This window comes from Nannobrachium achirus (assembly GCF_963921795.1).
Source record: "Nannobrachium achirus genome assembly, chromosome: 7".
Lineage (NCBI taxonomy): Eukaryota > Metazoa > Chordata > Actinopteri > Myctophiformes > Myctophidae > Nannobrachium > Nannobrachium achirus.
Genome location: NC_137816.1, coordinates 46,040,413 through 46,057,967, shown reverse-complemented (window position 1 = coordinate 46,057,967; position 17,555 = coordinate 46,040,413). Strand labels below are relative to the sequence as shown.

Here is a 17,555-nt window from a genome sequence, read left to right as displayed (position 1 = left end):
ATGCAGCTCTTAAGACTTCATAAGAACACATTTGGAGCACCACTGCCTCCTTGTGGATTGTTCAGTGTCTGACAACATGCCCTCCCATTGCATTGCTGAAACATTCTGTCTGATGTAATTCCTGCAAACTACTACTGTAGGCATTTGCCAGTGTTCTTCAAGTTTAGTTCCTACGCTGTTCAAATAAACAGACCAATTCACACAAATACTATTTGATATACTGTAGGGACAAAACCTTTGTCCCTACAAGAGAAATTACCCAAAAGAGAAATTAGACTTTTGCCCGGTACCCAATCCCAAGCTTGTGAAAACAGCAGATTTACAAGCTCACAACGCTTGTCGATCGGCTATTTTCACTACTGCTTAAACATTTACTTTCTAATTTATGTAATTTCTTTGATTTTTCTTAGATTTTTTTCATGAAATGACTGAGAAAAAAAGATTAAGGGACCCATAGAAATAAGTCCGCGACCCATAAATTTGTCCGCGATGTAGACATGTGATACTCAATACCTTCCCCCCACCACCAGGACAGTAACAGTGACCGTGTGAGCGTGTCCTCCCTGGGCATGGGAGATCCAGACTGCTCCTCCCTGCTGGATGAGGACGGCTGCAGAGAGCCAGAAGGCTACTCGCTGTTCCCCCAAAGGAACGGCCCTGTGAGCCCCCGCAAGAGCCCCAGACCCAGCCCCCTGCGCACCAGGCTGGGCAGCTCGCCCTCCTGCCCCAGCTCTGGGAGACGGACGCCCATGCATGCTGGTAAGGTCCTGGCCTTTGTCCATCGTCTGTGGAAAAAAGTACAAGTATCAATACTGGCAATGTGGAAATACTCTGTTTGCAAGTAAAAGTCCATCATTCAAAATGTACTGTGTCGAAAAAGTACAAAAGTGTTGGTATCAAAAGGTACTCATTATGCAGAATGTACCATTTCAAGTTAAAATAGATCGGCTATTTTCCAATAGCCGGCATGTATATAGGGTTGAAGTGGTTAATGTATGTTTTGTAATAATAATCAATCTACAAAGTAACTAGTAACCAAAGTTTTCAAGTAAATGTAGTGTAGTAAAAGTACAATATTTGGATCTGAGATGTACTGGAGTAGAAGCAAAAGTATTGGAAATTGGAAATACTCAAATAAAGTACAAATACGTCAAAATTGTACTTAGTAAATTTCCACCACTCTTTGTCGTAAGTAGTGCTCAGATGCTTGGCTGTTTGAGAACAGTCTTTCTAACCTAAAGTGTGTGTGTATTCTGTGTAAATAACAGTATTGGTGGTTGTGGCGTCCCTCTAGGCTCCCTCCTCTCCCCCCCTGGCTTTCCTCTACCAGACAAGTCTGACCTGGGCTCCTCGCACTACACCAGCAACACCAGCATCTTCAACAACTACGCCATGGAGGTAAGACCACAACCACACGTAGGCCCCTTTTCTACCGGGGTTAAACCTAGTCCTGTCACAGTTATTACATAATCGTCTAATCAGAATTCATTTGTCATAATCGTCATAATTGTTTCCATGTTGAAAAATGTTCATATATTTTCAAGCATTTTCAAAAATATTGGAAATAGCAGATCTACAAGCTCACAACGTGTCGCGTTGCGAGCTTGTACATCGGCTATTTCCAGTCTATCAATGTTCTTTTTTAAGTATAAAGTTGTCAGTAACTTTTTTGTATATTTAGGTTATGTGTCATATCTGCCATGTGCAACTTCAAAGCCTACAAGCCAAACAGAAATGTAATTGTCGAGGACAAAAACACAATTAAATCGTTAATCGCAATTATTTGAGTGACATGAGTTGTCATGTAAAATGTCATAATCGTGACAGCCCTAGTTAAACCGCTTCCGTTCTTTTTTCCCATATTGATATTGATCCTGTTCAGAGTGTTTCCACTGAAAGTGAATTGGTTCAGAACCCTAAAAGTTGGTTTGGAACTGGAACCAAAACATTTCCTCCGGTTCCGTGAAAGAACCAAGGGTCCTTGATATGAAAAGGTTTGAGCACCACTGACATAGAAACATTGTCTTTCTTTTTTTTTTTAAACCTTAGAAGACTTTTATGGAATCGGGTCAAAAATATTCAAATCTTCACGATTTAAAAGAACATAGCAGATCTATGCTTGCAGCACTGTGAGCTTGTATATCTGCAATTTTTCAATGGTTAAAGCATAAAATAATGGTTAAAGTAGTAATGTTTTCTGTATCTCTCTGGTCCCTCCGTGTAGCTGCTGATCTCCAGCTGCTCGCGCTGTAAGACGTGTGACGGCCTGGTGTACGACGAGGAGATCATGGCGGGCTGGACGGCGGACGACTCCAACCTCAACACCACCTGTCCCTTCTGCGGGAACCCCTTCCTCCCCTTCCTCAACGTAGAGATCAGGGACATGCGAGGACCCGGGAGGTACTACTGATGAGCAGTAGCTAGCTACAAGTAGCTTACTACTGTACATAGCTTCACTACATTTCTAAATAGCATAACAGAAATTTGCTACATTTCTCTGGGGATAGTTTGTAGTGTAGTTATATGTAATCAGAGTAATTAGTAATGTAGCTTACTACATATTCCAAATAGCTTGCCCATCACAGTTGGGAAAAATAAATAAATAAATAGAATAGAATAAATCAATTGCAGTAGTGTCCCCAGACTCCCCAATAGTGAGGGGACATTCAAGACCGTCTGACCGTCTGGTCGTTAATGTATGTTTTATAATATTATTATTTATATCTGCAAAGTAACTAGTAGTAACTAAAGTTTTCAAACAATTAATTGTATTGGAGTAAAAGCACACTATGTGGATCCGAGATGTTGTGGTGTAGAAGTAAAAGTATTGGAAATTGGAAATACTCAAGTAAAGTACAAATACCTCAAAAATGTAATGAAGTACAGTAGGTACTTAAGTAAATATACTAAGTTACTTTACACCAGTGACTATATGCTTACATGGTGAAATAATGCACTCACCAATGAGGGACCCTAGCTAACTAGTTGTTGTCAACTATATGTTAGAATGGTTTTAATGTCTGTTGTCTGTCATTTCGACAGACAGGTGGAACACATTAACAAATGTAATTAACTCTTTTACTGCTTCGGACGTTCCCGTTAGCCCCAATTTTGACCCTAGCTCCTTGCCAATACGAACGCTCGTTCTTTTACTTTGTCTGATGACTGTAAGCTGATGAGGGGTCGCGCGTGTACAGTAAAAACATCTACCGTAATGCTGCTTTCAAATCTCCACCACACGTAAACATCAGTGATGTCCAATTCACTTCCTGGCTGTTCTCTGTGGACCTGATCTAGATTATGCATTTCTATGCTCTGAATGGACGGCAAGCGGAGCAGCCCAATTCACATCCTCTCTTTGCATAAGGCTGCCCTCTGCCGCCAGCTTGGCTAAAGTACACATATAATAAGTCTAGTAAAAAAATCGTTTGGAAATAATGAATAGATCTTTTTCTACATCGCAAAGGTAAGCTGCTTTTTGTGACACCAGCCCCAATAAATACATAATAAATCTGGCAGTAGAACTGTTAATAGAGCAGCTGTCCAACAATATTATCCACATTTGCACACTAGCGCTGGCATTCTGGAGCCAAGTCCAACAGTTAAAGCCAAGGCTCTGGGGAATCAATCAAGCATGGTAATATTCGTCATTACTTGAATGTACTGTATGCTGCGGTCAGCACTAACTTTGCAATATTAAAAGCATTGGCAGAGGTGCATTACTTGACACATTTAAACAGAGCGCCTAGTTTGGTAACACATCTCTGTATGATACCTACACCCCACCCATACTTTGTAGGCTGAGTAATTAAGCTGGCAGGGAAAGCAAAGAACAAGTAGACATGGAAGCTTGTAGATCTGCTGTTTTCACTATTTTGGGTCCCGGGCAAATGTCTAATCTCTCTTTTGGGTCTCGGTCTCGGCCTGAACATTTTGGGAACCACTGTTCTACAAAGTTTACACAGGAGCAATATGTTATGTACACTAGACAGATTTTAGGTTTAGATTTGTGCTGTGGCGTGTTTGGGAGTAACACCAGAGAGCATTAAAGTCATATTCCACGCACGGTGGAAAGCAAATGAAGCTTTTTTGGCCGTTGTATGGGTGACGCCATCATTGTAGAAATCAACATTCATTGGTAGAAATGATACCATCTCGAATGCTATTGGCTGCCAACAGTCACGTGCAACCGCAGGGATACATGGGACATTGCTACACGAGCTTGCCGAAAATAAAGCACATGAAGAAGAATCATCACAAGTCTATGATCCCCTCCTACAGCCCCTCCTACAGCATACCCTGCTATAACATCAAATATAACATAAATTGGACCATATTTTCACAAAACACATATCATGGTGATTGAAACAAGGCTTTAAACTAGCGACAGGAACCATAAAGTATTTATGACAATGTTTATTAATTTAAGGTAAGAAAATCAAATGTAAACGTTTGGGGGAAATGAATGGAATCGTATGGAGAACATGTTGCTCCTGGTGCCAGAACAGCGCAACTAGCGGCCAATCATAGGAACTTTCAGTTCCTTGTTTGATTCATTTTAATAAATTGGGACAACTACACCCCTGGCATTATTCCATAGAATAGATCAGCTTTGGGGGAAAAAACTCTCTTAACACCTGATTGAGTTTTCTTTCTCCCTCTTGTCTCTTTCTTCCAGACTATTCTTGAAGAGCAGCCCCTCCGGGGACGAGGCAGGGACGTCGTCCTACTCCATCTCCACAGGCATGGACACGGGGACGGGGACGTCCACACTGTCCACCCCCTGTCCCACCACGGCCCTCTCTCCCCCCTCCCCCAGGATCGATGTCCTAGACTGCTCGGGGAATGGAAGGTAATGCAGACTGTGAAGGCCAGTCTACGCCAACGCAACTCCTCCCGTTGGCAGCAGTCTATACTGACCAGTTGCAGACCGGTACCATACCAGGCCGATAATCAGATTTACAAACAATGTAAATGATTTTTAAAAAAAAGAGAGAGAGAAGATGATTGATAATTTGATAAAAGAATCAATTGACAATCAATCCCTATTCTGGGCATGTCATTCTAGGAGAAAAGTAAAAAAGTTTACAAAGTAAATCATTCAAAAAGGGTGAAAATATCTGATCTACAACTTCACAACACGATGCAAGTATAAGTGAAAAGTGTAAAAAAATAAAGAAACCTAAAGGTAAAATAAAAAAATAAAAAAATTGTGAGAACAGCCGATCTACAAGCTCACAAGTTGTGAGCTTCTAGATCGTCTATTTTCGCATTGATTAAAGCATATTAATCTCTCTGGATTATCGGGACCGGCGGAGAGGAACATAGGGATTTTATCGGGACTATCGGGAGGGGCGGTAAATGAGTGAACCCTAGTATCCATATTCAGAGAGCTGCAAGGCGTTGTGAGCTTGTAGATCTGCTATTTTCGGCAAAGAGGTTTGGTGTTGAGGGGAAAAAGAGCAGACCAAGTACAGAGTGAAAGGTCAAATTTATTAAATATTGACGGTTCAAGTGGTTAAATATCTGAAAACACAAATTGACAGGAATCCAAAATACAATGATGATTGTGCTGTCAAATTATGAAACTATGTGGAATCTATGGTGGGGGGTCCCTGCTTCATCTCTCTCTCAGCTAAGGGGTCCTTGGCCTGAAAACGTTGAAGACCCCTGCTGTAGCAGGGGTCCACAGGCCCCTCATGTGCATTGTAAAAAGGAGTGTGACCCTCTTCTATACCTGGTTGCATCTGTGTGTTTGTGTGCTTTTTTGAGTCAGAGTGAGTAATGAACCTCTTTCTATACGTGTGTCTCTCCTCAGGACCAGATCAACCATGGCCCAGTGTATAGACATCCCAACAGAGCGCCGGCAGGGCGCCTTGTCCCCGGGGGCCCAGATGGTCCGTAGCGTCAGTGCCTTCAGCCCCATGGTGAACACCCCCAAAACCAACCACTGTATGCCCACCTCAGGCAGCCTGCCAAGCCGCCTCAACGAAGCCACTGATGTAAGACACTCATCTGACATACTGAAAATGTGGTGCATGTCTTGCTTATTTATATTGAAATGTACTGATGCTAGTACAAAGCATCTGTTGTTTCTGTGTTTTATATCTGTACTAGACCTTACCTGTTCAAAGATATGTGCTCCAAAATATGTGCAGAGTGTGGGTTGTGGGGAAAGTTACTGTAACTGGTGCGTGCGTGAGAATATGTGGGAGCATCATAATGTAAGGAGCAGCCCATGGAGGAGTGATTTATGATGGATACAAATAATTTAACAGCAAAATTAGGTGAATAGAAGTATGGGGATGTATGCGCTTGCTCCACATAGTTTTTCCATACCCGTTGGAAGATGAGACACACATCAAACGCACCCGGTGAATGCGTGACCCGTGCATGCCAATGAAACTATATGGAATCTATGATAAGGTTGTGGGGGTCCCTGCTCTCTCTCAGCTAAGGGGTCCTTGGCCTGAAAACGTTGAAGACCCCTGGTGTTAAGTATTTACACTTCTGCCTCCTCTTTCTCTCCACACAGGACCCTCTCTGCATGGAGTGGCGTCTCCACAACCCAGAGCCGGTGACGGTGCCCTACCTGAGCCCCCTGGTGCTGTGGAAGGAGCTGGAGTCGCTGCTGGAGAACGAGGGCGACGCGGCCATCACGGGGGCCGGCGTGGTGGACCACCACCCCATCATCTACTGGAACCTGCTATGGTACTTCAGGAGGATGGACCTGCCCAGCAACCTGCCCGGCCTCATCCTCACCTCCGACCACTGCAACAGAGGCTCCCAGGTACAGAGGAGGGATGTGTGTCGTTCATGAGTGATTCGTTCGTCATAAGAACGAATCACAAGAATGAATCGTGAACGATTTGTTAATTTCCTTTAAGGACAACTTTGTTTTTTTCAAGGGTTCATATTTTAGATTAGAGAATTGGTGAAAAGAAAAGATGTTTTTATTTACTGCTTTCTATCATTTTAGGGATTTTAGCGATTTTGATTTCAGTGGGTGGGGGGGCATGCTTACAAGTGGCTAAATATGTCTTTTTAGACACAATAAGCAGACTATTTCTTTATTACTATGCAGTAACACTACTAGTCCCCCATAAGTCACATCTGCGATATGCCCTTGAAAGATCACAGTGCATCTTGGGAATGGGCTTATTGCATCTAAGAGGACTATATTTAGCCACTTGTACGCATGCCCCCACCCACTGAAATCCCTCTCTACGGCCATGATGTGTTTTATTAAAGAACATCAAAAGTCTCTCACAGAGTTTTTCTGTTTCTTTTCACAAATGTTTGCATGCAACATTGATGTCCAGCGTTTTATAAAATATCATGTTCTCTCCCCCCCTTCCAGATTCCTCGCCACTGGATGTCAGAGGACAGTAAACATGTGCTGATCCAGATGTTATGGGACAACCTAAAGCTCCACCAGGACTCCATCCAGCCGCTCTACATCCTATGGAACACACACAGTGGGTCACACTCACACTTTAATAGATGAATGTTACAGGATTAAACTGCTACAAATGGACTAGATGACAGGGTTCATTCTGAAAGCAAAATGGCACTTTGGTAGAGGTTTGGATTGTGTTGTCATGATATAAGCAAATATTGGTGCGATATCTTCAATAGTTTCTCTGTTGATTAGAAATTGATACGTGTCTGCTCATTGACTTCTCGTCACTCTTGATCACATAAACGAATGCAATCGAAGCAGATTCTGCCAATGTGTAACATTACAAAACCCAACATTTATTGTTTTAAATACAAATGTCACTTTGATTGCACCATTTGAAGACCCTGATCCAGAACCACGAATTCAGTCTGGATCTTCTTACTAATTTTTAATCATAAAATCAACACAAAGTTATAATAGTAAAAAATAAATACAAAATATATACATGTTGGGTTTTGTAATGTTACATATTGACAGAGGTCTGATTGAGACATTAACTAGTAGTCCCTGATGACTCCGCTAGAGCTCTGGGAGCCAGTCAACTTGAGCTAATGAGCTTAATGGAGATAGTCATTTCCCAAACTGAATCAATACCAAGTAGTAGAACAACTAAACTCCCCTGTTAGCTCAATGTCATTGTAACTAAGATATCCACTGAAAAGACACACATTTTTTTAACCGCCTTGTCACTGACTCACTAGCAGAACGAATGTCAGAAAGCATAGGATTCTACTGTGTAATGTCAAGGCTGAACATTGGGCTATATTTCTAATCAGTGGTGGAGTCATATTTGTATTTATAGTGATTAGGCATTTGAGCGCTGTCCTGCTCATTTGAGCACAGCTGGAGAGCCTGTTTTGACCAATCAGATTGCTTGGTCGTAACTACCTGTTGTAGTTGTATTGTCTATTGTGTAATACAATATAACTAACACCAGTAAGACGCCTAAGGGCGACGCACGCGCCACGTCTTGGCCATCTGGCCAGTGATGTATATCGGACCAGTTAACCATATATGGAGATCCATGTACTGTATATGGAGATATGCTGTGAGACCCCAAACATGCTTACTCGGTTATTCGTTATGTGAAAGTCCTATGACGTCTGACATCATACATACAATCCCTTTTATGCCCATATATGGTGATCCCAGTCTGTAGAACCAGCCACACAGATATGGGCTGTCTTGGTCATCTGTCTTGACCATTATGGATTCTGTTAGTGTGGTATGGGGCTGATGTGGCCTCCATATATGGGCATTCCCATATGAAGTCCTGTTAGATATGGGCTTAATATTGATGACAACCAGTTCAAAATGTTTTATTAGCATGACAACTTGACAAGCATTGTCAATCAAATTAACAATACCCTAACTGTACAGGGGAATGCGAGCAAATGACGAGTAAGTGACTAATAATAATAACCTTTGTTGATTGGTACATTTTAGTGAGTGTTTGCATAGAGGGGTATTTTAGACTCTATGCTTAAGGCTTACTGTTCCTGTTCTGAGCTAACCCATCTTCTAACAGATCCCCTGTCTGTTTGCTCTCTCTCTGTCTTTCAGGGCTTAATTGTACTCTATTGTTAGACCGTGAGTGTCCATTTTGTGTTGCTGGACACCCACAGTCCTATTGTTTGTTGTTCCCTGTAGTAATCTGGCCGTGTGTTGTCTCCTAGCTCACTGTCCCCCCTCCCCCCTGTCATCTGTATGGAGAGAATGCATCGCTGTTGTGATTCTTGTTTTGTGCACTTCTGTAGTAAGACAGGTTTCACTGCTTTTCATCACATTCGAAAAGCTTCTTTTCATGGTGAATTGAGTCTTGTCTTGGTGAATTGAGTCAATGTTTTGTTTTATTTAATAATTTTAGCCATGTTAGCTGTGCGGCTCCTATAGGAATGTTGGTCCGTCTCTCTGTCTATCCGCCTGTGTGTCTAACGCTTTCAAATTACTGGCTGGATTGCCACAGAATTCACTGTGCACCTTATGCCCTTATTATGCATCATGCTGCATCATATAAATGCATCATCATTCATGCTGAAATACTAAAATATCTCAAAACACAGATTCAACACAAAAAATAACTCAGGATTGTGTTGATCTTGTCCCAAACAACAATAAAATAAGGTTGTCCCATATGGGGACAACCTTATATGGTTGTCCAGAGGTGAACTGGGCCTTTAATGGTTCTCACAGAGGCCTACTGTAGCACCACTCTTCGTGTATTGCAACTTTTCCACTTCCACACAAGATATCTCAGAATCTAATGGGTGCATTGCCATCAATTAAATTCAATTTGATTAAAGTGTCAAATCACAACCAGTTGTCTCAAGACACTTTACCCTACAGTCCCACCCTGAGCAAGCAATTTTGCGACAGTGGCAACGAAAAACTCCCCCTTAACTAGAAGAAACATCAGGCAGACCCAGGCTCTAGGGTGGGTGGCCATCTGCCTCCACCGTGTCAGGGGGAAAGAGAGAGAGAGAGAGAGAGAGAGAAGAGACATAATCCATGAATCCTCCTGTGTGCCAGCGACCAAGGGACTAAATGAAAAATAAAAGGCATGCGTTTCAATCAGACTGTCCTGATGTGCTGCGACTGACCACGTGTTTACTGTTACGTCTACCCCGCAAAACATTTTTTATTTGTCAGGATCTGCATGCTGCTTTGCACCCATTCCTGGAATTGATTTGATTTTATTAAGAGTGAAGGAAATTGGATGTTCAAATTGCATAGTGGACGGACAACACAATGGCTTCTCTATCTCACTTTGCCCAACACACTTCATATTTATATTTCAGGTCTCAGGATGGTTCAAACAGCGTAGTGAGACCCTCATGTATTGGTTGTTTTTACTGAGAGTTACTAGGTTGGAGGAAGTGTGTGTGTGTGTGTGTGTGTGTGTGTGTGTGTGTGTGTGTGTGTGTGTGTGTGTGTGTGTGTGTGTGTGTGTGTGTGTGTGTGTGTGTGTGTGTGTGTGTGTGTGTGTGTGTGTGTGTGTGTGTGTGTGTGTGTGTGTGTGTGTGTGTGTGTGTGTGTGTGTGTGTGTGTGCGTGCGTTGCTTGTGGAAGTTATAGTACAGTTCCACACTATGTTGCCATGGCTGATGCTACATACAGTATAAGGACAGTTTCTTGTGTGATGTCAGGCCAAAAGATACTCAAAACTCATTAGGCAAATTGCAGGATGAACCCAGTGGCGTCAGTTCAGAAAAGGCTAAGGTATGGCAACATCATGTTGCCATACTTTAGCAACAGGCATGATACAGTACATTTATTTTAAGGAGTACAATAAAATCTTCCCATTTCTACGGTTTCTTGGGCTGGATATGGCAGCCTGGAATGGTTGTTCAAGTGCAGCTAAACTTGGCATGTTAGTAAACGTGCCACAATTAACAATAATGCATTGCACCTATGCAGCTGACCTGGGAATATACCATTTTGTCAAGTGACCATTTTGTTAAATTTTGCATTTGTAGTTATTTTACTGTAATTTAACAACACAATAACCAGAACAGATAGACAAAGAGACATTTGTGGATTTATATTTAAAAGTAACTTTTATGTTCCCCCCTGGACCCAGGGTATGGCAGCTGCATACCCCTGCCGTACCCAATTGACGCCCCTGGATGAACCCCTCTACTGACTCCCTCTCTCATGATCTCCGATCTTCTACCTGGGGTGTTAGGAGCAGCATGACCTCTAGGGGCCACTATAATCTTAATCAGGGCTTTTATAATCTTTGCCTTGTTTAGTGGTATATTATAATATACATTTATACCTATATATACATATATCATATAGCATGGTGGACAAACATCTGTTTGTTGTCAGATCTCAAATACAGTCAAGTATTGTATTTGAGGGTGGGTTTCTCTCTTAAATGTCTGCTTTGTTACTAGAGCCTGACCGACACTGGATCTTTGGGGGCGATAGAACTAAGTCATATTACGGAGTAAACAATAAGACATAAGTTAATTTTACAATGATCCCTCAAATGTGATTATCAAACTGTAATTGGAGATTTTACAGAGCCAAAATGAAAATAGAAATATATATTTTTAAACGACACCAATAGAAGAAAGAATAACCCAAACAATAATGTTTTATAGGTTTTCATATCCGTATCGGCTTGACTGATAGATCGTTTAGGCTCTACTTGTTACATCTTGTGTCGTCTACATGCGTTTTTGTGTGTTTTCTATGACCAAGTGATGACCAAGTGATGACCCGCTAAACCAGTGGTACTCAAAGTGGATTCGAGGGACTCTGGGTTCCTTTAGGCGTCTAAATTGACCTTTACTAGTCTGTAACTCTGACAGTATACAAATGGAACCAAATCCATTTGGTTCCATTTGTATACTGTCAGAGTTAAGGGAGTACCTCGAAATGTAAAAGTTTGAGAACCATTGCACTAAACTATTTTGTCTAATGCACCAAGCTAATATTATTAGTTAAGGAATCATACACAGGAGTCATTGCGTACACCATTAAGACTGTGTGTTTCTGCGTGTGCGTGTGTGTGTGTGTGTGTGTGTGTGTGTGTGTGTGTGTGTGTGTAGACGTGGGCTACCCTCTGCCGCGGACCGTGCGGGAGCAGGAGAGAGCGTTCAGCGAGGAGCTCCTGCAGGACGTGGTGAAGAGCATCCAGAGGAACGACGTCACCCGACCCATGGGACAACTGCTCCCCCTGCTGGGACAGACGCTGGGCGTCAAGAGACAGAGGTCAGAGCGCCTCTTCTGAATCATGGGCAGAGTGGCAGGAGGAGAATGGGCTGTATGTGAATACAGTGAATGTGGCCTCCATATATGGGCATTCCCATATGAAGTCCTGTTAGTTATGGGCTTAATATTGATGACATCAGGGAACACCATGTATGGGCATAATAGGGATTATGTTAGTGTGGTTCCCCTGACATCACGGTGAAGTCAGAGCATGATGTCAGTGCAGCAAAGCCAATTTTGACATATCTCCTTGTATGGGCTGTTCTGTCCGTGACATCAGCTTTGGTGATGTCTGTTTCTGCGTACTTTCTATGATGTTAGTCTTGTACTAACATCGTAATAGCGGTTAGCACCGCTCAAAAAAAGTAATGATATTGCATTACTTCTTACTTGGCATCAACTAGTTACATCAGAAGAAGTTATATTGCTATATTACTTTTGCTACTGACGTGATACAAGCTACACACTTTGGGATCCTACTGGGGGTCACTTGTTATTTCTTGATTCTAGTTTTCTTTTCTTTCACAGGAGTTTATACAGAGACATCCTGTTTCTGTCGCTAGTGGCTTTGGGAAAGGACAACATCGACATTGGTTGGTTCAGTTTTTTATGTTATCCAAGTTACAATTCCTGTTTGTTTTTTAAATCAGTCAACACTACTCTTTGTCAGTTCCTTTTTAAATATTGTTTAATAAAGTCTGTGAACCCTCTTCTTTCCTCAGACGCGTTTGACCGCGAGTACAAAGTGGCGTACGACCGCCTCACCCCCGGCCTGGTCAAACTCACCCACAACTGTGATCGACCTCCCAGCACTGGGGTCATGGAGTGTCGCAAGACGTTTGGAGAGCCGTACCTTTAAAAAACTTGAACTGAAGGTGCACAGATCTGTATTTATAAACCACTCGTCTTCGCCACGACAAACGGTCGCATGTCACGACACTCAACACCGCCCAGTCTCAAAGCATAGCTCAGGAAGATTCTCAAGCTGTGAATGGCCACGGTATAAAACCACAAGACGTTTGGTCAACTCTGTAACTTTTTGGAAAACCTTTTGCAGAGACACCTCGGGTAGCAGTCCCAACGAGCTAATGCTACGTAGCTGGACTCGGTAAGAGTTTTGTTTCCCTTCAAATTAAACACATTAATAACTTGGATGATAACCACTCTGTCTGGTATCCATACCTTTTTCATCCGGCACGTTACACACTTTCATAATGGCAAGGTACTTTATTTTGATTTGAAGTCTTGTAGAAATTGTTATTTACAATGCCACAGTGCTGTATATATATATATATATATACACAACAGTATAATGTTTTTAAATGCAACATTTATATTGTATAGTCACATATTATGAAGAATTATATTAGCAATATTTTAATTAACTTGAATTCTATTTATACAAAGTAAGTAAGCTTTATTTATGCCCCTTTATGTGTCGGATTTGGTATCTTAATGTCCACATGGCTGATGAGTCGTTGTGGAAAACAATTTGCCTTTGGCGGATTTGGGTCTGGGTCTGGCCCCGCCCGCTCTATTGTGAATCCATTTCCTCACCCCGAAGAGTTGGGTGACCAATCAGGGCCCAGTATTGGTCTGGTCTAACCAATTGTGTCCAGAGACATTTGTTTAACCCGCCCCTTGGAAAAAACCCTTTCATATACAATAGAAGTACCAGACTTGTATCCACACGCCAGGCTAGATGCATTGGTGCGTTCTGGCCTTTACTGTTTGTTTGTGGGGAGGTTGTAGACCAGGGGTCTTCAACAGGGGGTCTGGGACCCCTAGGGGGTCCTCAGAGTTACAACAGAGGGTCCTCCAAATCTTTGTGTGATAGAAACCTTTTGTTTCTCCTTTTTTATATTAACCACTTGAACCCTAGCGTCCATATTTGGAGAACTTTACCCAAAAATGGCCGATCTACAAGCTATCAGCTATTTTCGGCAAATAGCTTTGGTGTAGAGGGGAAAAATAGCAGACTAAGTACAGAGTGAAAGGTCAAGTTTTTTTAAGTGTTGACGGTTCAAGTGGTTAAATATCTGAAAACACAAATTGACATGAAAAAAAATTAATGTAGGATTAGTCAACCGAATCAAGATCCTAGGTGGTCTAGAGTCAGAGTGATCGGTAAAATAACTGCAGGTGGCGGCCATTTTGATAATGGAGAAATCTGCTCCTTTAAATTTCTGTCTTTTATCGTAAAGTGGACGATTCCATCTGGACTACTGGTGCCTCTGCCAGCATAGCAGTTTTTTCATTCAAATTAAGGGAAATGTCAGGCTTCTGCAAAAACACTGAGCTGCTTTTTTGGACATACAAGAATCCCATTACTGTATGTCACCTTAGGGACAACTGGTAAACTGAATTACAATCAGGCATTTTTCTCTGGCATTTTTTCTGAAAAATGTTGGCGAGAATGGCACTGTTTTTGCGTATTTTCTTTTGTTTCTTTTTACACTATCATTTTAGGTCTGTATCAAATTGTAATATACACATGCTGTCCAAACCACAATTGAGCCTTTAAATTAATTAACTTGAAGTATGTTACATTAATAAAATGTCAATTCTGTTAATGTTTACATCTCCTTTCAAAATAATATTCTGATGTCTTCACATTTACAATTATGAAATGCTGTGGTCTTCAGTGAAACAGTATGTTGCACATGTAGGTTACTTACAACTATCAGTGTTATTAATGGTTGTCATGTCTCTCTTTGTGTTCGCTTTTATGGAGAACATTACCACTGTCATGGGGGGGCGGCCGGGGCATACATGCACAACCATGAGAAAAAGTTCTAAAAGACAAACTGTTTGCTTGCAAAAGCGTCATGTCCCTGATGTCTGCTAGGTGGATAGGTTGAGTAACCGTTCAGTCCTTCCCCAGGGCAAAAGTCAGTTCAAGGTTGAGACAAAAATGAGATTGTTACTAAAAGTTGAGGATGTCGATGTCATATATTCTATTTTTAAGAATTGACACCAGCTCAGAGACTTGGCTTGTGTCACTGGCTTGGAAGGTACTAAACCGAATATTTGAGCCAACTGACACCCAAATTGTTGGAATTGATCAGCAATGCTTAAATGGGATCATATTTCTTGATCCAAATGAGGAAAAGGAAAATTCTAAGTCTTTGCGTTATGTTCATTATGACTAGGACAATTGACAGTATTTTGATTTCTTAGGTAGGTAGTTCTCAACTGGTTTGCTGTATAAGCAGAACAGAACATAGTGTTTTATCAGTTGAAATCATCTATAAGATCATAAGACATTCAGTGGTCGGGTACAACCAGGGGCGCAAGTATCAAAACGCGGGGTGTAACCTAAGTGGTAACATATGTTTTGCCACCCCCTATTTCTTTCTGAAATTACGCCTCTGATTCAAGGGATAGGCATACTTGATATTACGGCAACACTGTTGACTGAGAAAGTTAAACTTACAATGCAAAGGGTTGAAGGGTACGCCTCTGATACGACAGCAAAACAGAATGTTGAACCTGTGATGAAAGTGATGGTTATTGAGTCACTGAGTACCTCAGTGATAATGCAGTCAGAATGTGGTATTTGATCCATAAAATGGTACCAGTTAGAATCTTAGAGACTGGCCTCTGAGTCGAGATTATACTCTGTTGATTTGATTGTGTCATCAAAATAACACATGTGGAGAGCTGACAAATACTTCAAACGTCTGTTATCAAGGAAAATGCTTGTAATTGTTTCTGATTATATTATGTAGACGTCTTCATAATCACTGCATTTTACTGACTGTACATGTATGCATGTGATGCATGCATGTATGTGTAGTTAAATGCTTCTAGCTTTCATTGAATGAAAGGTGTTTTGACATGACTTGACAAAATGAACCAAGACTTCACCCCAATATTTTCATTCATTTTCACCATGGTGATTGCCATTCCCATGTTCCCAATGACTTATTTAACCAAGTTTTATGCCAGTCGCAAATTATCCGGGCTTGAGCAACATGTCAGAGTGAGTCTTTACCTTTTTAATCCACAGTAAAAAGGGTGTTTAAGACTGATGTAAAACACGTATTTCAACGAACAGGTTATGAAAGGTGCATGAAGGTTATTTACAAAAGTCATAATATAAAACTGCAATTCATATACCGTAACCAAATACATTCTGGATTGGGCCTTTAGGTTTTCCACTTCTGTGTCCTTAAAGAAAGCCCAACGTTGAGAGATTTTAGTCTAGCTAACTTAGATTATTTAATGTTTTCTTTTTTTAAATACCAAGTTATTTACATCCACCTGGTGTCTCAGGTGTGAACGAGGTATGCAAAATGAAAACCCGCCTGGGTTGACTAAAGACTAGAGTTTGTAACCACTGCCCTAATGAATGCCAGCTAGTTTGGAATACATAAGGCCCACCACAGGACTATACAACTGTTCAGTGACTTTTAAAAACGTGAAATGGTTTTATTTTTGTTTTGTTTTCATCCAAAAGGCTAAACAGCTTTCCCTGTGGTAGATGGGATAGACACACTGAGCTATAAAAGATCATGGTGTGAACATTTTGTGTACAAAAGAAAAATAAATTGTACAAATGAATAATGATTTCACTTTCTGTACATTCATGTATATTTTAATCTGCCCTTTGTAGAGAGCCCATTTTTTTATGTTGTATTTACACATTGTACAAAGGTAGTTTGCATCAGGTGAAGGTATACTGTATATTGGCCTTCCAGGCCCTGTAACTGTAAATAAATTCACTTATACTGTGACTCTGTCTTCATTGAACCAAGAGAACTCACACCACAGACAGCTTTTCACAATAATACATACGCAATTCACTGTTTAAAAAAATAATTTAATTGCAGCATGGGTTTTGTTTTGTTCTGTTCAAGATGGCCCATTGAATGTCCATCAATATTCTTTGCATCCAAACAGATGACACACCCACAACACATTTACAGGTAAAAATGTGACATGACATTGACGATTCTTGAAACATTTCATAATTCTCAAAGCTAGACACTATGGATACACTCTAACTAGACAGATGAACATAAACCACTGTAGTCTCTTCACTTGTGTATTTAACATACTGAACATGGACAAATGAGTTTGCATGAATACAGATTCTCCACATTAAGGCCTATGAAAGTATTTACGATAGAATTGGAGTTGCATCCAATAGGCGCTTATTCTGACACACATTCTGAAATGGACATTAACCCCTTACTCAAGTCACGATTGTATATGGAAGCCTTTTCAGACCACTGAATACAATTGGAAAACATGTTTTTTTCTCGCAATTCGGACTTCATACATAAGAGTTTTTCTTTTCTCACAATTGCGACTTACATCTCAGAATTCTGTTGGGAGTTAAAAAGCTGAGATATAAAGTACAAATT

At 41.1% G+C, this 17,555-nt stretch overlaps 1 protein-coding gene across 9 annotated transcripts in view; it reads left to right on the top strand.

The window, feature by feature from the left end:
* The window catches only part of LOC308289109 (C-myc promoter-binding protein-like), a 92,829-nt gene extending 78,077 nt beyond the window's left edge, over positions 1 to 14,752 (top strand). For all 9 annotated transcript variants that reach the window (XM_080730681.1, XM_080730682.1, XM_080730679.1 and 6 more), the window contains 10 exons: positions 531 to 759; positions 1,295 to 1,398; positions 2,225 to 2,400; positions 4,679 to 4,852; positions 5,819 to 6,002; positions 6,536 to 6,790; positions 7,361 to 7,478; positions 12,021 to 12,183; positions 12,712 to 12,776; positions 12,906 to 14,752. In XM_080730681.1, coding sequence (XP_080586807.1) covers positions 531 to 759; positions 1,295 to 1,398; positions 2,225 to 2,400; positions 4,679 to 4,852; positions 5,819 to 6,002; positions 6,536 to 6,790; positions 7,361 to 7,478; positions 12,021 to 12,183; positions 12,712 to 12,776; positions 12,906 to 13,042 — 1,605 coding nt within the window. In that variant the 3' untranslated portion in view covers positions 13,043 to 14,752. The remainder of the gene's footprint in view (positions 1 to 530; positions 760 to 1,294; positions 1,399 to 2,224; positions 2,401 to 4,678; positions 4,853 to 5,818; positions 6,003 to 6,535; positions 6,791 to 7,360; positions 7,479 to 12,020; positions 12,184 to 12,711; positions 12,777 to 12,905) is intronic.
* The last annotated feature ends 2,803 nt before the right edge of the window (positions 14,753 to 17,555 follow it).